The 27817-nt window shown below is 39.3% G+C and overlaps 1 protein-coding gene across 1 annotated transcript; it reads right to left on the reverse strand.

The window, feature by feature from the left end:
• Window positions 1-102: 102 nt before the first annotated feature.
• On the reverse strand, window positions 103-26941 carry LOC121526504 (protein FAM163A-like). The gene is made up of 5 exons (XM_041813150.1): window positions 26681-26941; window positions 26030-26082; window positions 6027-6130; window positions 1824-1938; window positions 103-721 (listed from the first exon to the last, which is right to left on the reverse strand). Exons 4-5 carry the CDS (start codon window positions 1914-1916, stop codon window positions 344-346), a joined length of 471 nt encoding a protein of 156 aa, XP_041669084.1. The 5' UTR covers window positions 1917-1938; window positions 6027-6130; window positions 26030-26082; window positions 26681-26941; the 3' UTR covers window positions 103-343.
• Between the last annotated feature and the right edge of the window lie 876 nt (window positions 26942-27817).

Here is a 27817-nt window from a genome sequence, read left to right on the forward strand (position 1 = left end):
AACTTAATAACCACACATATGTATTAGTACTACACACCATTTAGCTCTGTGTCAAACAAGCTAAGGTTGCCAATCACTGTGGATAGCACGCTGTTACTGCTGTGTAGTTTGAGGTTCCCATACTGAGGTTCTGTCAGTGTGGGCTCAGTTTAAGGGTCACTCCCATGAATGAAAGAGTCTGTATTCTGTGACAGATATGAGGATGTACATCAGTGTAGGCAGCTGTGCAATTGTGCTGTATTGTAATCCATCACCTGAATTCAGTCCCAAATTAAAGGACATGTGCTTGTTGTGTCTGTATGTATATCTGTGTTGAATGTGTGCATCTATGCTGCAGCCGAGGTCAGACCTGTGTGCTGTATGGTCGTGGAGGGGGAGGAAACATGTCCTTGTGTCCATAGTAGCTCAGATGAGGGGAATCCTGTGGGTTGACAGACAGTGGCAGAGAAACAGACGGGTTCTCGTAGTAGGTGTGGAAGCCGAGCCGCTCTCCTCCGTTACGCATGTCATTAGTGCGCAGAGAGCGAACTGAGTACGGGGAACACGTCGGGCAGTGGTTGTGGTGAGATCCCGAGTCCAGCTGGTCCAGAGAGACGGGGGTGATGGCGGCGCCGTCCATGGCGAGGATGTCACAGGCATTGCAGGGAAAGTGAGACAGAGGGTCCGGTCCAGCTGCAGGGCCCGTGTCCACCTCAGAACCATTCTTCTTACAGCAGTAATACTGCAGAGGATGGACAAAGAAAACTTCAGGGGGGAGAGAGACTGAGGGAAAGGTGTCTGATATTTTATCAAATTGCATTTCACATCATTGACCTACAGAATTTTAACAGGCTTTAAAGCCAACAAGCTTTTTGATGTGCTTAGTTGTCCTGCTGATTGATTGGCAACTCAATAGCCAATGCTAAAAATATAAAAAAGAAATTTCCCATATCAAGTAAAAAATTAATACATCAATGACAGCAAGATTGAATTGTGATTTGAGCTTCCCTGGATCAATAAAGATAACTGAGATTACTGATTACAACGCAAGCATGCAGGGCAGCACTCATTTTGTAATGCACGGTAGAAAGAATGTACCCTTCTTTCCTTTACTCAGCATGTCCCTCCCACATTAACAGCTCTCATTTTAATTTAAGTGAAGAGCAGAGGGAGTGACGGCATGTGCAAAAAAAGTAAATGACCTCAGTCATAAGGAACCTCTCTGGTTTTGAGGAGTCAGATGTGTAACAAGGCAAAGAAACTTGCAGAATTTGTTACACAGTTGTGGCTCCTTGTAAACATTTCAGATGCATGTTCAAAGGGGTTTATATAATAACCATGATCTCAGCATTAACCAGAGTAATGGTGATCTTGATTTTTGTCATGATTGATCAGCCCTGTTATAGAGCATTATATCTAGATCATGGCTAGAAAGTGCTTGACTGCTTGTGTGAGCTGAGTTATTGTTTGTTTTCATACTTGAAATACAACTCAGTAGTGATTTATCTGATGATCTTTGTGTATAGCCTTGAAAATGGCAACAACAATGGAGAATGTTAGCTTTAAACCAAAGCGTGACATCTGACTAAAATATTGCTGCTTTCTTAAAACAGTAATGTTCATTTTTACAATGGAGAACTAACGTACAGCCCTTTGAGCCAACTTCCCTCAATGCTTCTCAGATGTAGATGTCAAAATTGTGCAATTTCTTCTCTCAAGATATTCAAACACTCTTTGAAATGGAGGTGTTTTGGGAAGAATAATATTGAACTGCTTTTACCCCCCTTTTTTTTTTAGCAATTCAGCATGCACACATCCATATACACACCCACACACAGTGATACCTGGAGTCTACAGTAACAGAGCACTGCTATAATGCACAGCAGTATCACTCCGGCGAGAATTCCTCCGGATATAACAATAGTTCCCGCTGACATTCGACCAGCTCTCCATCAAACCCTTGAGAGGAAAGCAAAAAAAAAAAAAAATTATAAAAATATGAAGACAGAAGAAAGAGGGAGAAATAAACCAAACAAGCTCATAAAATGTCTTTATTCAGTTGTTTTTTCTAGAGATGAAGAAATCTGCTAAATAAACAGCATACCTACGTCCAACGGGGTTTTCCATAATGCCTGCAAAGATAATCAATGTGGGCTGAATCAGTATATTCATGTAACACTATGATGTAACCTCCACTGATGAAATATGGTGTAACTTGTTCGGTTATTAGGAAGCTTTTATCAGACAGCTGGGGTAGTGTAAGGACTCACAGATACAAATAGATGATAAAAGTTTCAGACATTTTTACTTCTACTGCTGAATGCTGTTTCAAATATTCCCCAAAGATGCTAGAAAAACTTTTACAGAATATGAAAATAGTGCGATGATAATATGTTATAGCTTAGTAGAAAAAATACCAGAGCATAATGATTAGCAAAAATAATCAAATTGCGATTTTTTTCCTCTGATATTGTGATTTAATAGGCAATTATATTATTAGTTTCCTCAAAACATGCATTTTTCAACAAATTCAAGCAATAAATCATTCTATATTATAACCTACATTAGGTAGGTGTGTTTTGTGAGACTCATTTTGACTAAAAAAACATACATAAAACAGGAAAAAGAGGATTTTTATAAACCATTTTAAAAATTGACACTTGAATGTTTCCATAATGTGCATAAAATCTCTGCTGCAAAAAAAAAGAATGCCTTAAACTGCTACTTTGATACATTTCAAGTTAAAGGAGTATTGCAACTTCTGTGATTTGTAAACTGCAGCAGGCCACATTGCAATTTAATCTAACTTGCAATTAATTGCCCAGCCCTAAAAAATACAGAAATAATCTAGTTTCAATTCTTATTTTCCATTTGCCTCATTATAACCGATCAGCAGCTTTTAAACACAAGGATACTGGATCATATTTTAAGTAGGGGTGCACCGATTGCAATTTTCTGGCCAATCACCGATTTTAAAAAAGCCTTACCTGCCAATTCCGATTTTTGCCGATACCGATTTTTTTTTATAACTGACAGCATACACCTTCAATGTTTCAATCTTATTTTATTGAATAACATCGAACAATACCCATGAAACAATACAAACTTGTTGTTTTAACTACACATGAGGTAGTTCTCTTCAATATAAAAGAAAAGTTTAAAGCATTGCTGTCCAAACTACTAAATTATATCAGTTCCTGTAGTCTTTCATTTTTCACATTTTAGTAGACAGAAGCATATGAAACCGATCTCATCCACCGATCTCATTTACAAGGATCGGCCCATCGCTGATCTCCTAAAATTAAGGAAATCGGCGCCGATACCGATCTTGGCCGATCGATTGGTGCACCCCTAATTTTAAGGTGTTTAACCCCCCAAACACAATGGCTTGTTACAATCATTTAGCCACTTGTAGGGATGGGTACTCAAGAAAGAAATTAAAGTTACAAAGAAGTGTAACTTCTACAACTGCTTTATTACAGCTGCAGTAACTCTCAAGGGACGCATGACTCAAAAGGCACTTTAACAGTTAGCCTCGTTTGCACTAGTTATCAAACACCATTTGTGATGATACCAGAGCAGAGATTAGTCTGATAGTTATGAAGCTGGGGACTTGAAATGCACTATATGAACAAAAGTATTTGGCCATATAATTACTGAATCCAACTGTTTCAATCAGACCCATTGCCACAGATGAATAAAATCAAGCACCTAGCCATGCAGTCTCCATTTACAAATATTTTTGCTAAAAAATGAGTTGTTCTGAAGAGCTCAGTGACTTCAAGCATGGTACTGTGATGGATGCCACCTTTGCAATAGGACAGTTTTTTGTGGCTACACTTTAGAGAAGGTCCTTTTCTATTCCAACATGACTGTGTTCCAGTGCACAAAGCAAGAACTATAAAGACAGGGTTTGATGAGTTTGATGTGGAAGAACTTGACTGGCCCACACAGAGCTCTGACCTCAACCCCATCGAGCACCTTTGCGATGAACTAGAACGGACTGCGAGCCAGGCCTTCTCGTCCAACATCAGTGCCTGACCTCATAAATGCTCTACAGAATGAATTGTCACAAATTCACACAATAACTCTGGAAAGCCTTCCAAGAAGCAAGGAGGCTGTTATGGCTGCAAAAGGGCGACCAACTCCATATTAAAGTTAGGGATGTTAGAAAATATCCATACACTAAAATATTGCCATATGTCATGGTACAACACTGTATATTTTAAAATGCATTGCAGATATTTTAGTAATACTAATTTACTTTGTTGGTGTGGTAGTTTTGTGGTGTAATTTCACCCCCTGACCACTAGTTGGCAGCAGGCCCTCTTCTCTCCTGTTTAGACAGCAAGATCACACGAGCCTCCTGGTCTGAGTGAGCCCGTCGCTCGTGTCCACCCCGTAGAGCGACTTCTGCTGCATTGATGCAGATATGTCGACTTCTTTTGGCTTCCAAAATATTAAAGGCAGTACAAACTTAGACAGGAGTCAAGTTGTTTGCAAGATATGCCACGCCAGAATTAAATACTCAGACAAGACGACCAATCTGAGAGCTACATCATAGCGATAGCATTACAACTGTAGGCTAACATTAAAAAACAAGCCTGTTGAAGCTACCACTGGTCTTTACTCATGCAACCATAATCACACAGTCAATACTTTGTTTTATTTGTAAGGACCTGCGCCGTTTAGTGTCGTTAAGAATGAAGGCATCCATAAAAGGACAAAAACACTGTGTCCCATCATGTCATGCCCACACACAGTAAAGCAGTCCTTGAAGCTGGACATGAGGCTCAGTTTTTCTCCCATAGTCACCCTCCACAAAAAACCTTGTCATTACGTGATGACATAAAAACTGACATAACGTAAAAGACCTTTCTCATAGTATCCCAATATATTGATATCAGTGCCCTGTATCCCGATAAATATCGTATTGCCAGATCCTTGTGAATACACAGCCCTAATTAAAATACATGTATTTGAAAACAATGTCATTACGGTCCCTTTTGGTGTAATGGGCAGGGGGCTTTTGTCCATATATTGCATGTTTACATTCAGTTTTGTGGAAGAAGGTTTCAGGGTGCTGATGGCATTAGGTTGAGTAGAAGTCACCATCACAGCTAACAACAGCTCTGAGATTGGAACAGGTGTGACAGGTATGTGGGGAAAAGAGCGTCAGAATTGAGCGCTTACAACACGTCAATAAAGTGACTGTTAATTTAGACTTGGAGACAGTCTTGGGGACGGTTGTTTCTTTAAAATCTCAGAATAAAAGTCTAGCGTCGTTATCCCAAGATAAGATAATGAGTAGTTAAGTCAACGGACAAGAAAACAGACGGAAATTAGTTGTAATCACTGGAAAATGGTACAGCCTACTATGCATGGATGCATTTCCTCTTTGGGCTACCGTACATGTTTAACTATCTATCTTATTTGTTGTATCAGTGCACATATGCTCAGAAAATTAAGCTCCTGTCTACAACTCTGTACTTTAGAGACATAAAGAGGGCTTCAGTCTTCTATTTTAGGACTACATTGAATAATCCTCTTTCTAAAAATATTAACCTGTTTTTCTGATGTGTCACTCTCCTGTCTCTTTGTTAACAACATGTAGTTAACAGTGTTTTATGAGGTCTTAGGAATATTTCCCCTAATAATAACAACACAGTAATATATATATATATTATATTATATATACTATATTCTCCCTGAAATCTTTGCACAGATGGACTGGTTTAGGAAATACTTTGTTTTTGTTTGTTCATACAGAGGAAGTAATGATCCAAGAAATGATTGCATTTGCTTTGTAGACAAATCTATAGGTCTGAGTTTTGGCTTCCTTTCTCATCTAAACTACTCAAGCTGCTTATTGGACTGTAAACAGTGCAGCTTATTATTAACTACTGGTGACACTGAAACTGCCATAAGTTGGTTCTCACTCCCAGAGGCATCATCTCATCTCCCAGTCATTGACAGTGGTATCCGATGGGATCTGAGATTGATAATACAGTGACAACTGAGCTCTAATAATGAAGATGGACACTTACATTAGAAGACAGCAGGAGATGCAAAGAGGGAGAAGTGAGTGAAGGTAGGAAACCATGACGGGCCTGATGAATTTTACCCTCAAAACCTCCGCTCACTGGAGCTCCTGCAGGGAAACAAAGAGGATTAACTGTCAGGAGATAATGAGAGAAGCTCAAGGCTGCAGGAAAGAGGTGGGACTGAATACATTTACTCAACAAAATGTCCAATTCTGGGTTGCTCCCATTTTATTTGAAAAATTCTTATATGCTGTTTTATGCAAACTTTGGTATTAAGTTATTTTGAAACACTAGTTCAATTAAACACTGAAGAGCTGCAACAAATACACCGTTTTGCAATATGGAATTTAAGTGCTGTCATAAAAACAGAATTTTCACTTTGAACCATTCAAGTAAGGACCACATGTTATTAACTCTTGTTTTGAAACCATAGTAACCATAGTAACAAAAACTGAAATCCCAAGCACCCAATATTAAGCAATATCTCATCTTTAATGAACAAAAATTGCAAGAAAGCTCCTGCACAAAAAACATTGCCACAGTGTGAGTAGCAAGACTTAGCTCACAATTTTAGATGGATTTATTCCTCCCTTTCACTTCTGTTTTATGAAACAGATGTATTTCTTTAAAAATATGATTCATCATTGAAATAAAAGAACCAATCTGTTTGGCTTGACTGAAACAAACTCGAGTGCATTTGTTGAGTTAGTGTGGTTTATTTGTTTTGTGTTAAAAAACCACAGACAGACCTGACGGTGCTTTGGAAACAATGATGTAAGTATTTTTTTCTTTTTCTCAGCTGACTGCTGTCTTTAAAGAAAACTAAACCCTCACAAGTATGTATTGGGGTATAAGATGCCTAAATGAAGAGGCTGAAGTCCCTGATGCACTGGTTGGGCATGTCTCGCCCTGCTCTCTCTCTGTCCAGGTTTCCTGTCTAAATAAAAGCCAAAAAGCCCCCAGAATGTCCTTAAAAAGGATATTCAGATGAAGACCTGCATACTGCATAAGAGAAAGTAGTTGTATTGTTGATCAATTAAGGTCAAAATCTTTCCATTTTAGCACAAAGAATTTAAAGTCTACATTTTGTGCTAAAATGTGCATACTGCCCTCTACAGGCTGAAACCATCTGCTACAGCTGAGTTATAAAATAAAAACCAATTCTACTGGCTGATCTGGTCCTTAGAGACATATCCGTTGGCATCTGTCGTCATCACAGGGCTCAACAGTTACCACCTACTTTTTCCCCCTAATCTCTAACCTCAGTGGTAGCAGGCAACGGCTGAAATTTGCTAACTTCACCAAAGTTTCGATCTCCAACATTTGTGGTAGGCCTGTAACTAGGTCTGAGGCGGTAGCTACGGGCAGAGTTTAGTCGTACTAGAAGCTGTTAGCAATGATTGTAGCGATTAGCTAGGATGTAGCTGAAGTGTAGTGTCAGTTTTATCAGAGCTGGACCATGTTTTCTTTTCGTGAGGGAAAAGATGTTTTTTGCTCTTCTCCTGACCTGCTCTGCCATTCGTTTGCAATCGTTCACGTGGGTATAGTTGTAAGTCAGTATACACAATGGCTGCTGCAGGTGTAGTGATTAGCTTGGACATAGCTGTAGTATAGCCACAGTTTAATCAGAACTGGGCCACATTTCTTTATAAAAAAAACAAGAACAAAGAGCCACACTGAAAGCTTCTCTTAGCAGAGATGTTAAAGCATGATACCGATAGGCTTTGGCATGTATTTTATCCATCAACAAGCTCCGCAGTTAATCAACTATGGCTACGCTAGCCTGTAGAGCTCAGATTGTTAGGGGACCTAGCATGTCTACTACCTCATTTTTTCTTGTTGCTCTGATTGGCCTGTCATGAAACTGATAAACAGAATTTTCATCCAATCACCTGCTGAGGTTTTGTTTTTTTAATGTCCTGCCCTTCCTAAACAATGGAAGGTTCCCCAGATGAGACATACATACATGTCGTGGATATATGAAACTGTCTACTTAGTGTGTTAGGTTATAAATTTGCGGCTCCATCAGAGACACTCTGGGATTGTGGATAATGTAGTGCTGTTGCCCAAAATAAATCAAGTTATTTTTGATAAAATGCAAACTTGTATTTTCTACATGAACCATTGTTTGACACTTGTGGTAAGTTAGGACATTATGGCTAATAATTGTATCTATAAATTCAGGATTTTATCTGACTCTGAATTATTTATTTCATATGTATTTATCTCATGTTTAAATAAAGTTGTATACCTACAGTGCTGTGAAAAAGTATTTTGCCCCCCTCCTGATTTTTTTTTTTTTTTTTTGCATATTTATTACATTTAAATGTTTCAGATCATCAAGTTAATTTAATATGAGACAAATATAACCTGAGTAAATACAATATTTTGATTTTAAATAATGATGTCATTTGTATGAAAAAAACCATCCAAACCTACCTGGCCCTAAGTGAAAGAAATTGTCCACACACCATGGATAACAAAACTCATTTGGACATTGAATTCAGAAATAGTAATCCAAAACTGTCAAGGTGGGGGGGCATACAATAATAAATAGAAGGAGAAAAGAAGAACATCCAAACAAACAAGAGGCTGGAACCAGTTTATAGTCTTTTCTGTCTTTGGGATTATCATAAAAAATCTGTAATGTCAAATGAATCATGCACAATGCCATATAATCTGACTGTTTCATAAGATCCATATGTGAAGGCATAGGTTAGATAGATCATAATTAGACAGGAATATTAAAAGCATCACTTGCTGAATTCTAACAGGATCGCTTTAGATGGCAAACAGGCACTTATGATGAAGAGGGATTAGCATGCTGAACACAGTAGCACCTGGTGTGCACACTCTCCATATGGCCAGGAAGTTGTGTGTGTATTTGCTGTACAGTTTCTGCATACTAAATCAGATTTGTGTATGCATGTCCTGTCACTGTTGATTCTCTGTGACCAATTCAAGAGCACCTCTCAAAGTTAGACCAGTAATAAGCAACAAAGCAACAATGGGAGTCTGTGCTATCCCATAACAGAAAAAAATCACTAAACAGCCCAAAACAAATCAATGACATCAGGCTAAAACCTCCTATATCCAAATTCTCCATTTTTCAGGGAATGAAAAAAAAAAAAAGCTTCATTTTTCACACAGTGGTCCAACAGGGTCCTTTCCTCACAACTCCAGGCAGGTTAAGGGTAGCTGTTTGGCCAATACCAAGTAACCTCATCTAGACCACCCAGAATTACAACTTTAGATGGGGGAGATTTAACCATAGAAATCCACAATCAAACTTTTTATTAAAGCTTATTTCAAAGAGAAGCTTGCTTTATTTAAAAAACAAAACATAACTGCCACTGCCATAGCCTCTTAAGACTGAAATAAATCACTTAGTTTTTTCAAATCAAACTCAACATAAACTAAATTAAATTTAACTAATTTTTCATGAGCCGGTCTCACAAACTCAGCTCAGCTGCTCATCCCACAAATACATGTTCCTCACAAATGTAGCACCATTTAACAGGGAAATAAATGGTGTAAGGTTTAGCTATTGCCAACAAGCATCGTCACAATGAAGAAATAATCTCCCAAACACAAATTTCCCTACTTTTTGTGTTAATTCTATATTGTTAAAACACTTCAGTTTAACTCTATATCTCGTTTTAAAATACAGAGATACTATAAAAATATATATTGTCTAGTTTTAAGACAACAAGTCTATGCCATAATAACACTCAGCCCTATCTCATAGTCTACTTCTTGGTTAGATGCATGTTTTCCTCTACACAGACTAATATCTCTGCCTTGTTGCAGCTCGGTCTGTTTCTCCTCTTTTCCAGGATGTGAAGCAGCCCTGGTGGCTGAACCGGTCTCTGGGGGTGTGCTCAAGCTGCAGTTGTACTCTTTATTTAACTTCCTCCATCAAAATAGCCATTCTTATACTTGGGATCTAATAAGGCAATGATACAGAAAAGTGGACCCAACTCTATTTGTTCTAATCTTTTACCAACAGCCTCTACTACAGTGGTATTTGTCTTGTTTTAACCACTTAGAATTTTGGGTAAAATCAGTCTCCTACCTAACCTTGCAAAGCAGATGGATACGCCCATTTCCATGTTTCTCACTGGCGAATCCAACTTGAAAAGCTCCCATCCGAACCGTTTGGGCCAAGTTAGAAAGTGACAGGACCAATCAGCAACAAGGGGCACTACTTTCAGGTGCAGCAGAGTCGTTACATAAGCAAGCAGCAAGAGTCCAGTGCAATTATGGTGGAAGACATTAGTGTGGATGCTGCTAAAGCGCCAGTTTTATCAGAACTTGAAGACATTTCTTCATTAAAAGAAGAACAAAGAACAGCAGTGAGTTGTTTTCTTTTCAAAAACGACAAAAGTCATGTACTGACATGTCTATAGTCGCCATGGTTCACATTATTCCTCCGTAGCTGCGCATGCGCACCTTGGTCATGCGGCACATGTTTTGCTGCTCTGATTGGCCTGTAAAGATCTGACAGACAGAATGTACATCCAATCAAATTCGGAGTTTTTTTCAAAGCCTCTGCCCTTTCCCAAACGCTTAGTATTGAAGGTTTTCTAGATGGATGTGTTTCACACATCCATCTGTGCAACTATTATAAAGTTCTTATCTTATGCATTTTTCAACAGATTCAAGCCATAATTGAGTCTATATTATATCCTACATCCACTCTGGAACAGCCCCCCCACCCCCACTGTATTCCCCCAACAACCTCCACTGTCCCCTTTCTATGACGCCTATCCTCTGACAGACATGGGGAAACGATAGGGCTAGGAAGGTGCTGACCTTACTGCATATGTAAATACAAAGCAACAAAGGGTGGCTTGGCCAGTTTCCTGACAAGGTGTGAAACCTGGAGCCCATGACTGAATCAACGGGTTGTTTTGTCTTTTAAATTGTGGTGTCCAGACCACCAGAAAATAAAGCCCGGTCTTGATGAAGGTCTCAGCAGACAGAGGGGGCAGGAAGTATATTTTAGGGGTGTTTCCTTCTGTATTAAAGGCTTAAACCTTCCCAGGTTCTGGCTCTCTCTCTCTTTCTCTCTTGGACTCTCTTCGGTCTCTCTCTCTCTCTCGATGTTTACTGACCGCTGTATGTGTTGATTGACCTTGCAAGAATAAACTTTTTTGTTGGCTGGCAGATTGTCTAATATTTCTTTTGTTCACCAGCAACACAGAAAAATTGCAAAAACACATGGCAGAGAAGGCTCTGCTCAAAAGATGCTTCTGTGTTAGTCAAGCAGCATTCCTTGACTTTCCATGGACTACATGGTTGGAAACCCCCATGAGGGTAGATACATTTATGGCAATGTGAATTGAAAAATAAATACATTATTTCAGGAGTAATCAATTAGTTGTATGAATCTGAATATGAGAGTGCAACAAACTTGAGGCTGTAAAATAAGAGGCTGGGGTGGAGGAGATGAAGCTTTGCCAGCTGCATGGTGCATCTGCATTAATGCAAGCAGGTATTAGTGAGGAGTATTTCATATTTAAATGGACCACTGTGTTGGTCCAATTGGGAATTATCGTTTTTATGTCACTCATTTTAAGAAAAGCACACAAAACAAGAAAAAGAGGATTCCTATTTAAAAAAAAATAGGGCCCAGCCCTAAAGGGAAGTGTGATAAAGTTTTAGAACTAACTGCTGTGTTACAGGGAGATCATAGTTGGAAGCATATGTTGAGCATGTTTTTTTTTCTGGAGGATTTGCATCATGTTAAACGTACTATTCCACCAGGTCGACACATCCTACTGCAGTCATTTTGGCTTAAGCCCCAACAGCACCTGCACAACCTGCAGGCGTGAGTAGACAACAGGAGAATGTTTAGAATGTCCCACAATTTTCCAGCCAGTTGCAACCACATCTAAGAATGCTGCGCACTGCAAACTCGGCTGATCTGGACAGCCAGCTTGAATGTGCAGCAAAACTTTTCAGACAGTTGTCTAGCATTGCTTTCGTCATATTCTAACATTTTCTCTCACAACATGCACTTTAGATTCGTCTATTTTCTACATTTGAAACATATCGGCAACTGTGATCAGTGAAAGTCACTTTTTTTGCCGATAGGCTGATGAGCGTTCAAGGACAAAACAGGCAGATGTTCCACTGATACTTAGGTGCATTACTAGTAAAAACTTCAGGGTTTGCATTTTTTTATTTTACTCATAAAAATATATAAACTTAAAACTATCACTATTCACTGCATTTTCCTTGAGAGCCTAGCAAGTATGATACCATTTATGTATTATATTAAAATTGCACTATTTTCCAATACAATCGCATTTGCACGTTATTACCAAATTGTGCAGAACTGTATGCTGATCATCAGCAATAAGCCTTCACACATGCAGCTCACCTGCTATGATTATAGAATACTGAGTGAAACATTTCAAAAAGGTGTGAAATTATCCAACATACTGCTAATGACTTCTCTCAATAAGGAACAAAAACAGGACAAAAAAGCTGAAACATATTAATCTCATAGAATGACGCAGGGTGGGATGACGGTCCATACTGCAGGAGTAAAGTGTCACTCTATTTGAAACACTTAGCATGCATGATGAGACCTAGGTATCTTAGAGAGATACTGTGGCTTGATGAAGTCAAGAAAAATATGGATATGCACAAACACTTTCTGCCAAATGACGGTTAAGTGTTGGATCCAATCAATTCCTCCAGCGCTTGCTCTGCAGCGCAGAGAAATAATCTTAAACAAACCGCGTTGATTGACGGAGTCACACAGGAGCAAAATTGGTGCAAATGAAAAGAAATTACGAGTCGCATCTCATAATTATCTCCCTTGCACACAGCAAACGCAGCATCTACCCTCAAATAGACCCTCTAAAGAAGTCCGTCTGACAGAAAGCAGTAAATTAGCTGCAAGCAAGAGATTCAAATATGTATGCAGCAGTCATGATTTTTCTTCAGCTGGCAGTCGCATTACACTACCAAGCATAGTGTAAATATTAATTCAGTGAGAGAGAAATGACCTTATCAGTATATTAAATGCATGATGTTGACATTAATTCAGACTGAATTTATATAGTTAAGCTCCAGCAAGACTATAATTTAAAACTCAGCCATTATAGTAATTACAACACCAGACAACTTTGTCTAACTACTGTTGAAGTTGATTAGCTCAAACAGTCAGATACTTCTTAGTGGAAAAACATCCTTTAATTATCCCAATTAAACTGATGAAAAAATATCAAGCTTCTCTCTCATTACTGCTGTATTAATGTAATTTTCTGAGAGCTGTGATCCTTCCAAGGCTGTAATTTAAGTCTTATTGTCTAATGACCCAGTTTTTAATATTAAGGCATTTTCTCTACTTGAATAGCTCTGAATCTCCACCACGGTCGAAATAGGACTGAATGGAGCCACATGCTACCCACCTTCCTCCAGTCAGATCCAAGCATTTTTTACCCTTTGTGTTTTTAACTGAATAGAAACAAAAAACATCAGCATGTATCCTGCAATAATGCTTATAAAAAGTATTCATCCCATGGATGTTTTACCCCTTTATTGACTTTTAAATCCCCCAATATTGCGGTTGCAATTTAATATGCAATTATTTTTCAATTTCCTCCTCTTATTTATTTCTCAACAAACAAGCAATAAATCATTCAATATTGTAACCAACACAATATTTAGCAGATTAAACTAGGCCAAAAAAAAATTCTAATTCCAATTATTCTGAAGAATGATGAATTTAGGACAAACATATACAACATTACAAAGAAATAAAGATTTAAAAAAATGTACTTAATTGGTATTTTGACACAGATTTCCAGTCAAAGAAAAAATTGTACCTTCTGTGATTTATGAATTGCAGTTTCCTAGCCCTAGTTTTGACTCAGTTATTTTACCCTCTACCTTACAAGCCTTCCAGTGCCAGCTGCCAAGAAGCATCCCCATGACATGATGCTGCCACCTCCGTGCTTCACTGTGGGAATGGTACGTTTGTGGTTATGTGCAGTTTTTGGTGTCCGCCAAATATAGCGTCTTGTCTGATGACCAAAAAAAAAACCATCTTGGTCTCATCAGACCAAAGAACTTTCTGACCATGGAGTCTTCTTTTTTCCACATAAACAATGAAAAAACACTGAATTTAGGCTGTCTTGGGATTTCTGCTTGGGGCGTTATGAGCAGCCAGTGAGGTGGTGAGTTGTCCGGCATGTTGTTCTTTACATAAGATGAAGAAATCAGCACTGAAGAAAAAGGCGAGCTAACGTGAGCAAGAGACTACGACGTGTCGCCATGGCTACACAGACGCCAAGCGAGACACTGACATGTATTTGAGTGTATTAAATCACTTAGCCTATAAAAATTGGTAAATCATTACGCTTTATACCACTTTATACGTTTGTTTCACAAGATGGTCCGCTGTGCTTTCAAACCCCAAATGATCCACACCAGGGTTTGTTTGGAAGTGGGCTGAGACCCCCATCTTTAAGCAGACCAGAGTCCGCTTGTTTGGTCTGCACCAGAGTTCATATGAGCTTTCACACCACTCCAAGCAAACTAGACTATATGGGAAAATGGACCAGAAATCGGTTAAAGCAGACCAAACAGCTCTGGTGAGAATGCGCCACTCTCTCACTATTCTCCTTCTTGCACTAAAACTCAGTTTATGAGGACCACCTGATCTAGGCAGATTAACACGTTCCTTATCCCTTTCATTTTTTGATGATGGATTTAACTGAACTCTGGGGGATTTCAGTGCCTTCAATATAATTTTCTCTGAGTTGTTTTTGTCTTTGTGGTGTAATTGTAGCCAGGGATACTGATCAGCCAGTGGCTAGTCCAATAGGTGATCCCCATTTCACTAGCTGTGAGACTACTAGCACCAACTGGCTAAATCTCTGTTGAATTAGGTCAGTCACTTTAAAGTGAGTGAATATTTATGCAGTCACTTATTTTACATCATACATTTTTGTTGAACTGACATTACTTTGCATAAATCTTCTTTAGGGTTTTTTCGTATGTTTTCATCAAAAAAGCCAAATTATATTGACCATGATTGATTTAAAAAATCAATAAAACATCCAATACTTTAAATAGGCACTGTTTAGGAGGATTAAAATTTCAAATTGAATGCACATGCATCTCTGACAGAATCACAGAGAAAACTGTGTGTATGTGTATTGAAGTGAGCACTCCCTCCCAGACAGCTCACTGAGCGCAGTATCTTCCATTGCGTCATGGTACTAAATTATATACACCACAGGCCACGATAATGTAGTTTAAAGTGAAGTGAAGTCTCTCTTAGTCCTCATTTCTCCATCCCTTCATCTCCTCCCTCTCTAGCTCACTGCCGTCTGTCTCCTCATTTCTCCTTTTGCTTCTCATTCACTCTTTTAGCCTCATCTCCTCTACCGCTTCAGCCCTCTTCCACTCATGGCATGATAAAGTAAAGTAGTGCATCATTTCTACAGTTTCTCTTGTGTCAATTTCAGCCTTATCTAATGTAAATCAACACAGACAAAGTAAACGAATCTTTCTAGAGATTTTCACTAACATCCAACCAAATTATGCCAGGATGGGAGCATGGAGGTAAAAGCTCAGATTCGAGAGTTTCCAAGAGACTGGAGAGACAAAGACTCAAAGTGACAGAGGTTGGGAGACTCAACTCGAATGCTGTCACAGTACCTTAACCAGTACAGTTCATAAAGAACTCTCAGTGGATTTAGAGCCGTCACATTTAACTAGGAAACACACGCAAACACAAATCTAAGGAAAACCACACATTTTACGAACCGCTTGGTCCACAATACAATGCCTACAAGGAGTTAGAGGATCTGCCATAAATCCTGTCAGTGTCTGACATAAACAAGAGACGAGGATCAACGGGGATAAGACTGTCTCAGCACAGGAAATAAGGATCATACTATCACAAACATTTGAGGCATTTAGTGTACTACAACTCCCAAGTGACCAAGTGACTGTGCAAAGAATATGTCTCTGTTACAATGAGCTTCAGTGACATTGTAGAAAATAAATGTTTATCTCTGAGATTTGCTGGGGTTTTGAATGAAGCACAAAAACAATGCCAAGTGATTTGTTCTTTGTTTGCATGTGTATAGAGAGGAAAACAGAGAGAGAGAGTGCATGCGGGGGTGAGCGAGAAAGTCAGAGAGCAGTGGGAGCCTTAGAAAAACCCAGCTTCTGCAGTCTCTCTCAGAGAGAGCTGGTGTCGCTACAGAACATGGGATTGGAATGCTGAGGTTGTACTGATACTGAGACCCAAATCCTTAACAAGAGAGCAACTGGACTTGATTGAGGTTCTTGACGACGTTTTGCCTCTCCTCCAAAAGGGTAAAGAGACCGGGACCGGAGACAGAAATTATAGCTTCTGTAGACCATTTACATGCTAAAGTCTGGGTGGTCACCTGAGAGTCGTTTGTGTTAGGATTGCTGTCCAAGGGGAACTTTCACATAGACCTAACATCATGAGGTTCTGTCAAACCCGTGGAGACCCAGGAAGACACGCCCTCAGGTGAAACTAGGTCAATAGATCCGCAAATGCCTCTCAGGTGACCAACCAGCTCACTGGCATGTGAATGGTCAACAGAGCTATAGAGTCCCTATCCTTTACACTCTGGGATATCCAGCAGTGATGAAATTTCACACAACGCCTTATTGCAAAGGTGGCATCCATCCCAGTTCCACTCTAGAAGTCAGTGAGCTCTTCAGAACGCCCATTTAGTATCTCTAATGTTTTTGAATGGAGACTGCATGACTAGTAGGGGTGGGAATCACTAGTGGCCCCATGATACGACATTATAGTGATACTTGGGTCATGATTCAATATTATTGCAATTTTAAACATTTTGCAATACAGTGAGTATTGCGATACCATATATTGCAATATATTGCGATCTATAACATACAGTCGCTAGAAAAAGTATGTGAACCCTTTGAGATTTCTTGGATTTCTGCATAAATTGGTCATCATATGTGCTCCGATCTTCATCTAATTCACAACAATAGACAAACACAGTCTGCTTGAACTAATACTGCACAAAAAATGATATGTTTTCATGTTTTTATTGAACAAACCATGTAAACATTCACAGTGCAGGGTGGAAAAAGTATGTGAACCCCTAGGCTAATGACTGGTTGACCCTCCGTTGGCAGCAATAACCTCAACCAAATGTTTCCTGTAGTTGCAGATCAGACCTGCAAAATGGTCAGGAGGAATTTTGGACCATTCCTCTTTACAAAACTGTTTCAGTTCAGCATTATTATTGGGATGTCTGGTGTGCATCGCTCTCTTGAGGTCATGCCACAGCATCTTAATTGAGTTGAGGTCAGGACTCTGACTGGGCCACTCCAGAAGCCATTCTGTTGTTGATTTACTTCTATGCTTTGGGTCGTTGTCCTGTTGCATCATCCATCCTCTGTTGAGCTTCAGTTGGTGGACAGATGGTCTTAAGTTTTCCTGTAAAATGTATTGATAAAATTGGGAATTAATTTTTCCGTGAATGACAGCAATCCGTCCAGGCCCTGAGGCAGCAAAGCAGCCCCAAACCATTATGGCCCCTCCACCATATTTCACAGTTGGGATGAGGTTTTGATGTTGGTATGCTGTGCCTATTTTTCTCCACACATAGTGTTGTATGTTCCTTCCAAACAACTAAATTTTGGTTTCATCTATGGACAGAATATTTTGCCAGTAGTGCTGTGGAAAATCCAGGTGCTCTTTTGTAAACTTCAAATGTGCAGCAATGTGTTTTTTGGACAGCAGTGGCTTCCTCCATGGTGTCCTCCCATGAACTCCATTCTTGTTTAATGTTTTACTTATTGTAGATTTGTCAACACAAATGTTAGCATGGGCCAGAGATTTCTGTAAGTCTTTAGCTGACACTCTAGGATTCTTCTTCACCTCATTGAGCATTCTGCGCTGTGCTCTTGCAGTCATCTTTACAGGACGACCACGCCTAGGGAGAGTAGCAACAGTGCTGAACCTCCTCCATTTGTAGACAGTCTGTCTTACTGTGGACACATGAACATCAACGCTTTTAGAGATACTTTTGCAACCCTTTCCAGCTTCATGCAAGTCAACAATTCTTCATCTTAGGTCTTCTGAGAGCTCTTTTGTGCCAGGCATGGTTCACATCAGGCAATGCTTCTTGAGAACAGCAAATTCAAAACTGGTGTGTTTTTTTATAGGGCAGGACAGCTTTAACCAACACATCCAATCTCATCACATTGATTGGACTCCAGGTTGGCTGACTCCTGGCTCCAAATAGCTCTTGGAGAAGTCATTAGCCTAGGGGTTCACATACTTTTTCCACCCTGCACTGTGAATGTTTACATGTTTTGTTCAATAAAACATAAAACCATATCATTTTTTGTGCAGTATTAGTTCAAGCAGACTGTGTTTGTCTATTGTTGTGAATTAGATGAAGATCGGAGCACATATGATGACCAATTGATGCAGAAATCCAAGAAATCTCAAAGGGTTCGCATACTTTTTCTAGCAACTGTATTTTCAACCATTTAGCTGATTTAGCATTAGTCTTGCCCTCATGTTTGTCGTATTTCCACAGTATTTCATTTTCATTTAGCGCTTCTTGCAAACCTCATGTGTCATGTCCATCTTATTTGTGTCCTGCTTGCATTCCTAATGTCATTCCACTGGTGCTGCCATGTTTGTTGTACTAACTTTCTCCTGCTCTATGACGGTCACCTCTGCCGACTTCACTGGATAAACAATTTACCAATCAATTTATTTTATTTATCCATTATCATAGACTTCAGTTCATATTAGGCATTAATTTGAAAAAATTGATACTTGGTGGACGAGACAATACGATTTATCACCAGATAAAATATTGGAATAATATTTTATCTGGTGATAAAATATTGAAATAATACACTATGCTGTATCAATTTTTTCTCCCACCCCTAATGACTTGGTGCTTGATTTTATATTCCTGTGGATTCAAACTCCTGAATTCAATAATTAACAGGTGTGGCCAAATACTTTTGTCCTTAGAGTGTTTAACGACCACTAGACTTTTGGCACCATGAGATTCAATGGCAATAGGTAGCTGGTTGATAGCTATCCAACTAAGGTGAAAATAAACCTCGCGCAAAAAGTAGGGAAATTTGTGTTTGGTAGACTATTTCTTGTTGTAACAATGCTTCTTGGCAATAAATCTTATACTAGTGGAAAGTCTGTTTATTTCCCCTTTAAAATGGTGCCACATTTGTTAGGAACAATCATTTGTGGGATGACCAGCAGAGCTGAATATGTGGGTCGCACCCATTAAAAATTTGCCAAATCTTGATCATCAGACATATTCAATTAAGAAGTACATAGAGGCCTTTGTGAGAAGTGTTTTTGCTATCTCATTTTGTTAAGAGTCACCAGTAATCAGATTCATTTTTTTAAACTGTAACTCTGGCATTTAGCATTAGCCCATTTGGTGTTTCTTTTGCAAATGGGACATTGTAATTGAATATGCTGTTTACACTTTAAAAAAATAATTTGATGATATCTAATACTGGCATTTTAAGCTTTCCTTGTACAACATGGAGAAGAGTATTTGAGTAGCACTGGCGTTCCAGTGAGTAGCACGCTGCTTCACCCGTCCAGCTGGGGTGGGTTTATATAACCTATGTTCTATGTCCTCTTTTAATGTCATATATGTGAAACTTATCATGCTGCTGTCTTGGCCAGGACTCCCTTGAAAAAGAGATTTTTATATCTCAATGGGAATGAATCCTGGTTAAATAAAGGTTAAATAAATAAAATAAAATAAATGTCAGATGTAAAATGTCAAAGGATTGTGTAAAGAGGGGCGTAAAATGCATCATTGCATTGTCCACTGGTTCTTGGACAACAAAACTAAAATAATAATGAAGAGGGAGAGAGTACCAGAATTTTTGGTTTCACAATCGTTGTGCTTCATTGCACTGAATATGTGTTTTTTATGTATTTTACTGTATGGTCATATTCACTGTAGAAATCTTTTCAGTTATGATGTTGATTTGAATCTCAATACTTTAACTTGGCACATAGAAAAAGATGTATTTTTCTCCTCTTCTTTTAACACAAAGCACACCAGAAACACTTGACTGTTGCGGTGATTGCACCTTTGTTTGAGCTACCACAACCTCATTTGGTTTAGCCCTCCATAATGTTAAGAGAGGTGGAGAGGTTTCACCCTCCGCTTGCAGAACTATATTTAGCAGTTTTGTCGTCTCTTGACATGGTGAAAAGCAGGAGATGAGAGGCAGCATAGAGAGGTGTCATATTTTAATTTGTTTTCTCTGTGGGAAATGAAACGATCCTCGCAGTCAGCTAAATGCCAGCCCACAGAAACACACAAGTGTGTGAGGGTGTGTGTACGTGTGTATTCCTACCTCATACACATACATTACCCTTACACAACCGGTGCCAAACAAATCCCTAATTGAAAGTTGGAGAGGTAAAATGACTGCATCCCTCGAAAGTTTTTGTGTGGGATGATGTGGTGATGATTTGTGTTTTAAATTAAGAACTTGCTCTCCCATGTGACACTGGGGTGTGCCATGGAAAGAAAATTTGATTAGAAAACATAACTTAAACCTATAGGTTAAGGGAACAGCTTGGCATTTTGGAAGGTATGCTTATTTACTCTTCAGGTGGGAGTTGGGAGATTTACATCACTCTTGTACATGCTTTTAACTGTGAAGCTGCAGTCGGCAGTTTGTTAGCATAGCTTAGCATAAAGACAATCCCCCATACATGGGTAATAAACCAGCCTATTTCCTCAATAGCTCAATAAGAAGCTGTCAAAACTTTTTCTTTGATGCATACTTGGAGCAAAGTGTTGAGACAGCACATTTTTGTTTGATGCAGTAGTTTCTTTCTTTGCCTGGAGCAGTGACTTCCTGGAGTCATCATGTTGAAGTGAGGAGCAATCAGCTGAGGCTGCAGGAAGTGGCTCACTGAGCAAGACACAGAAATAGAGGGACAAATATACAAATTATTTTCTAGGTTTTAACTGCAAATATTTGTGTGTCCTGCTGCAAAAAAGCATCCAAATAACAAATAAAAAGAGCCTAGGGACTTATGTAGCATCTAGGGGTGTAGTGTTGCTATGACGGCTAGAAAAATCTGCCCCTATCAGCTGTAAATTTTGGACATCATTCCTTTTACTTTTAAGTGTTACTTTGCATCCTGGTTATTTAACATTTCTAAGTCTGCTTATCCTATTTTGGTGCAGCAGTCCAAAAGAAGTCCCAGATTTATTATTCTAGGTTTCCCTCATTTATTACTTTTAACTTACAATAGTGTAATTTTTTTCTTCTAGTGTTATTTAGAAATACATGTAAGAGTATGCAGAGTCTGTAATGAATTAAACATGAGACAAAAAAAGAGGAAAAGATGATGCAAAACATAAAGTAACACAGAACTGAATAGCCTATTATGTCCTGAATTGAAAGGGTAAAATAAATAAGTACAATGTTAACAAAATAAAAGCCAGAAGAGGAGCTGTATCTACATACAATCAGCACATGGGAGGTGCTGACAGCACTGTTTTGCATCATCAGGTTAAAAAAGTGGCGATTGCATTGAGAATGGGATGACATTAAGTGACCACATGCGCTTGTATGCATTCAAATCCCAAATTGCACAAAGTCTGTGCAAATCCAAAAAAGAAAGCAAGAAGAGAGAGCAAATCAGTGGTGGAATTTCCCAAAAGTTTGAGGAGAAGAGGAAGAGGCAGGGACCCACAGCTCCCATTCCAAATCAGGATGTCCACTTGGACAATACATCACACTGGCCAACAATGTGTGACAACAAGAGAAGATGTGGTGTTCCTGGGTGCACAGGAATACTGAAAGTGATGTGTATGAAGTTTGTTTCACAGCACAGAAGGACTATTTTGTGAAGTTTCACACAAGGTGACAGCAATGTCTCACAACATGAGAATCAATACGACATGGTGCTGGACATTAGAAACCTAAGCCTGTATCAAGTCATTTATGAAATATTCAAAGTGTTTTTCAAGTCTTTCATAATTTTCATAATTTGTTGACATTTTTGGAAGATTTTCTGATGTTTTTATTGCTCTCTAACAGTTGTCTTATGATCTATGACATAATAACTTTCTCTGTTTTTTTGTAGTGTTGTTGGACAACAAAAAGATATCTTCTCAGGGATATGAACATTTTTTTAAAATTAATCAGTAAATAATACTGAATAATTTTTACCATGTACCATCAAAATGTGTACATTAAAGGGTTAAATCAAACATCTAAATGTTGCTCTGATCCTGGTACTAACATCGTGACAAAGTTAAATATACAGTCCCCTCCTAAAGTATTGGAAAGGTGGGCCCAATTCCTTTATTTTTGTTGCAGACTAAAACATTTGGGTTGGACACAAAAAGATATAAGACAATAGACCAACAGTTCAGATTTCATTTCCAGGTATTTACATCTGGATCGGATAAACAACTTAAGAGATAACTTTATTTGTAATGGAACACCAAATTTTAAGGTAAGCAAAAGTATTGGAACAGAGAGACTTTAGCAGATTGAAGTGAGTAAGACTTATTATGTTGGAAATCCTTTTCTTGCAGTAACTGCATCAAGCCTGTGACCCACTGACATCACCAAACTTTTACGTTCTTCTTTTGTGATGCTTTTCCAGGCTTTCACTGCAGCCTCTTTCAGTTGTTGTCTGTTCACGGGGGGTTACTCCCCTCAGTCTCCTCTTTAGCAGGTAACATGCATGCTCTACAGGGTTTAAATCTGTAGATGGACTTGGCCAGTGTAAAACCTTCCACTTCTTGCCCCTGATGAACTCCTCTGTTTCGGCAGTGTGTTTTGGGTCTTTATCTTGCTGCATGATGAAGGATCTCACAATCCGTTTGGTTGCATCTCTCTTTGAATTGGCAGACAAAATGTTTCTGTAGACTTCTGAATTCATTTTGCTGCTACCATCATGTGTTACATCATCAATGTAGACTAATGAGCCCGTCCAAGAAGAAGCCATGCAAGCCCAAACCATGATATTACCTCCACTGTGTTTTACAGATGAACTTGTATGATTGGGATCATGAGCAGATCCTTTCTTTCTCCAAACTTTAGTCTTTCCATCACTTTAGTAAAGGTTCATCTTTGTCTCATCAGTCCATAAAACATTGTACCAGAATGTTTGAGGCTGGTCTCTGTACTTTTTGGTAAGTTCCAGCCTGACCTTCCTATTCTTCTTGCTAATGAGTGGTTTGCATCTTCTGGTGCAGCCTCTGTAACTTTGTACATGAAGTCTTCTGTGAACAGTAGATGGTGATACCTTCACTCCTGTCCTCTGGAGGTCGTTGCTGATGTCACTAACAGTTGTTTTAGGGTCTTTCCTTACAGCTCTCACAATGTTTCTGTCATCAAGTGATGCTGTTTTCCTTGGTCTACCCATTCAACATCTATTACTGAGTACACCAGTGGTTTCTTTCTTCTTTAGGAAATTCCAAATGATTATACAGGCTATGGCCAATGTTTGTGAAATGGCTCTGATTGATTTACCATCTTCTCTCAGCTTCAAAGTTGCTTGACTTTCACCCGTAAACAGCTCTCTGGTTTTCACATTGGTTACACCTCCAACTATAAATACAGTCTTCAAAGGCAAAACTCAAATCTGAAACTGAGCGTGGACATTCAGCGCGAATGATCAATGTAATAGGACACACCTGGGCAGCAAAACACACCTTTCAGTCACATGTTCCAATACTTTTGCTCACATGAAAAATGGATGGGTTCAATCAAAGAGTGCTATCTTCAAAATGGTCTATCAGATCTAGATGTAAATACCTGGGAATAAAAGCTGAAGTGTTGGTCTATTGTCTCATATTCATCTTTTGATGTCAAACCCAAATGTTTTTAGTCTACAGCAAAAATAAAAGAATTGGGCCCACCGTTCCAATACCTTTGGAGGAGACTGTATGTCCTTAACAACAGTGTTTTAATCTTGCTCTTCACTGTCTAAATGCCTTGGGGATGTGATTCTTTTATTATCAATTTATTATGAATTCTCAAAACAGAATTTTAAATTTATCAAACTGAAGAGTTGACAACTTGATTCTGGGATAGTAATATCAATATAATTCCCACTTTTTAAGAGGAATTAGTTGGTGGTTGGTTAATATAAGAATTTCCGCAACCCAACAAACTAGAGAAATGTTGAAGCTCCGACTTGGCTCTACATCTTATCTGAAGGTGGCGTCCCAACTCCTTTAACAAAATGTGATCGTCTATTACTATACTGATACAAAGTCTAGGTGAGTGGGTCTCAAACTGGGGCCTGGGGACCAGTCTGCGAGCCACAGCTTGGGAGGCCGCGAAATAATTTAAAATAAATTATTAAAGAAATACCATGTCATACAAAATAAAACAAATATAGGGACCACAGTGCTATAAACCAACCATACCAAACCGATGACTCAAGTGATACTAGGCCCAAACCAGCTAAACTGAGAAAATATGATGACAGCTATCTCGAGTTTGGTTTTATTGAGAACAGCAGCGGAAGACCAAAATGTTTTTGTGTGCCTTCATGTGAAGCCATGGAGCCCACCAAGCCAAAGCATCATCTGATAACAAAGCACGCAGAGTTTAAGGACAAAACAAAAGATTTTTCAGACAAAATGGCGAGAAATACATCTGCCAGAAAACGTGAACGATGAACCTGACTACAACCTCAAAAGAAGCACAGATGCATATTTGGCTGCTCAAAGGATTCCAAAAAAACAGTAAGAAGCCACATTCAACTAGACAAAAGCTTGTATTTAGGTTGAAGAGTTTAAAATACAACATCTAGGAGTACAAATGGCAGTTAACATTTGTATAATCAGCGTGAGGGTTATGTGGGGGTCCTTGGAGAATCTTCTGCCTTGTAAGGGGTCCCTTGCTCTGAAAAGTTTGAGAACCCCTGGTTTAAATTGTGCCAAGACATTCACACAGTTCCCGTTGCTCACATATTCCTGAAATTAAGAAAATAAGTCAAAATTTTCTTGCATTTTGGGTTATAATTTTCTTCAAAGGATGCCTTTAACATCTTTTTTTTGTCATATCAACATCATTTGATTTGTACTAGTATAATATCTAAGGTTAAAATCCCAACATCATGACAACCTTAGAAGACAGAATATAAATTACTTTGTGAAATACGATATTTACACTTTACATTTACACTTTTCAGTCAAACAGTGGGTGAGCTTAATTCATTTCAAAAGGCTGAAAGGTTTCGTCACATACAGGCCAGGAGAGAGAGGATGGAGGGAGAGCTGGGAAGTAGCATACCTGAGCGGCTCTCTCATATATCCATTCTGAAATGATGAAATGAATATTTCGTTGAGGTGGCCTCTAAGTTTGTGCTGGAAATCACAGCGAGCCCCTGCAATTTTAAAGCCCTGGGGCTTCAATTATTCAAGTATAATTCCTTTAACAATATTTTTCCATCACTGGGCAATTTAGCCAGGTAGTAAAATCTGGACTTTTCTGTATCGTCCGCCTCTGAAAGCACTCATCTCAGCGTGTGAGGAGAGGAACACATCCACATCTAGGACAGAGACACCCACAGCTCGAGCAGGAGGGAACAAAGACGGCAAAGAGTGGGGAAGAAAAAAAGGGGGGGGGGGCAGGGAAGGAAAAGTGGATGATTTCATTTTCAAACACTCTAAACGAAATTCAGTCAAGCGTTTTTTCCTGGCGTACACTTGCTCCGGCCTTTTTTTTGAGTTACTAAGCATTATAATTACATCAGTGTTATTTATTTGGGAGCATTTGTGGATGAGCAAACACTGGAAATTTTGGCTGATGTTGAAAAAAGGGGGGCAGCGAAAGAAACACTTTCAGAAACATGACTCATGAGGAGACAAATCTGTGAGGTGCACATATTAATAACAACATGAAGAAACCTTGAGGGCGAAGTTTCAGAGAGAAATAAAGTGAGTAAAATGAAACAACCAGCTTACCTGCAGAAGTCACCATCTGGGGGATATCATCCTTTAATGTGCAGCAATGCCCCCTGGGAAAACAAAACAAAAAAAAAAAACAAAGAATGAGAGATAAGACTGATGTGTAGAGACTGGGCTCTGGTAAATGAGGGGGAGCTCTGTCTCCATTGACATATCATTCATCACTCCTGCATTAATACACTGGCTCAGTCCTACTTTCTCTGTCAGCCTACGCTCATACAGGTTATTGGATTAAAAATTCGGTCGTGTTTTAGTCGAGTTGTAGTTAGCTTTAATTTAATTTTTTTTAAGAAATACACCAGTATCTGTATCTTACAAGATTAATAAGATAACAGCTTATTTGCCGAATATACAGTTAATAAAATGTTTGAAATGGGAGTTAAACCCACCTTTAATCGATGAGAGTCCAGGGTATAATTCAGTATCATGTCAAATAAATCCATATAAGACAGTTCAACGAGACAAAAACGTGAATGAGCAGTTTTCTAGCATAAGCATAGCTAATGTTTTAACTGAATAGGCGGCTGGAGGTCAATATAGCAGCTGTTACATCACTGATTAGCCTCATTTTCACTCAATTACGCGGATAAATTGCTGCGCAGAGCCGTAAAGTGGCGCGCGGATGGTTGTATAGCCAACATGCCTTACCTTTCAGACTGAAGCAAACCTCTGCAACCTGTTTGAGAGACCGTTTGTCTTTTTAATTACTGCGGTCGGTTCAGTGTCGTACGTCCTTCTCCAGTGATTCCACTTTTCTCCAGAAAACCGGTCATTAAAGACTCCCGGAGCTATCCTGTGCTCGCGCTACAACCGGAGCCATCACGTCATTATCCGCTGTCGGTTATCCCCTTTTTCCCGCCGGTTCACTCACAGCCAGGTGCCAGTGAGGAAGGCCTGTGGGGAAATCTCATGGCATCCTACTCCTTCTCTATGAAGCGCGGGAGACGAGGCGGCAGTCCGGTTGACGAGTGACAGAACTCGGCATGGCTGCGTCCTCGGCACGGGGGCACCCGGGGGGGGAGGTTTGGCACCCTGCTGCCGCCGGTCCCGGTGGGGCGGGGTGGGAATAGAAGCACCGTGTCGGTTAACCACCGTGTGAGGATGGGAGGGGATGGTAATGGTGTGAGTGGACAGAGGGCTGTAACCACCCTGAGCGTAAAACTGGAGGAATACCGTAACGCCTCGCACTGCCTTAGTTTATAAGTCACAGACAACCTTGAACTCACTCATGTTTCAGCTCAGCAGTCCTTATTTGGGACTTGAAAAAATATATCAAACACCACAGCCTGAAACAACCTGCCCTCAAAATGTTAACAACAAAATAATTCAATTCTAGAGCTATCTCCACATGAAACATTTAAATTTAAAGTAATGTTAAATAGCCTAATATGGCATTATGCAGTGGTTCTCAACTGGTGGGTGGAGACCCATAAGTGGAGCGTGGAGCTGTTTCCAGTGGGTCATCGCCTGGAATAGAAATATCTAGAAACCCTTAGTGGACATTGATTCTTTAATCACATCACTTTCGAAGGCAAGGGGGATTTTTTTTTACAAACTTTTAAAGTCCCTGAAAAGCACTCACAAAATCTTTATTTTAGGTTTGTTGAATGACATGCCGCTGTGTTATGATCCACCAGGCCAGTAAAAGGTGGTAAAATCTGCTCTAGGATGGTGTGGGTGTGTCGGTTCAACGAGCTGTAGACACGCCCACTCACTAGAAATGCAATTCTCTCAAATGCATTTGTCAACTCTGTCAGATACTAGTCAACTTCACATTTTTGCCAA

Source organism: Cheilinus undulatus, linkage group 18 (assembly GCF_018320785.1).
Source record: "Cheilinus undulatus linkage group 18, ASM1832078v1, whole genome shotgun sequence".
NCBI lineage: Eukaryota > Metazoa > Chordata > Actinopteri > Labriformes > Labridae > Cheilinus > Cheilinus undulatus.

Coding starts and splice junctions, on each gene's coding strand:
- LOC121526504 (XM_041813150.1), bottom strand. CDS start 1,916: ATGTCAGCGGGAACTATTGTTATATCCGGAGGAATTCTCGCCGGAGTG. Junction 722..1,823: donor TCTGTTACTGTAGACTCCAG/GTATCACTGTGT, acceptor CATCCTCTGCAG/TATTACTGCTGTAAGAAGAA.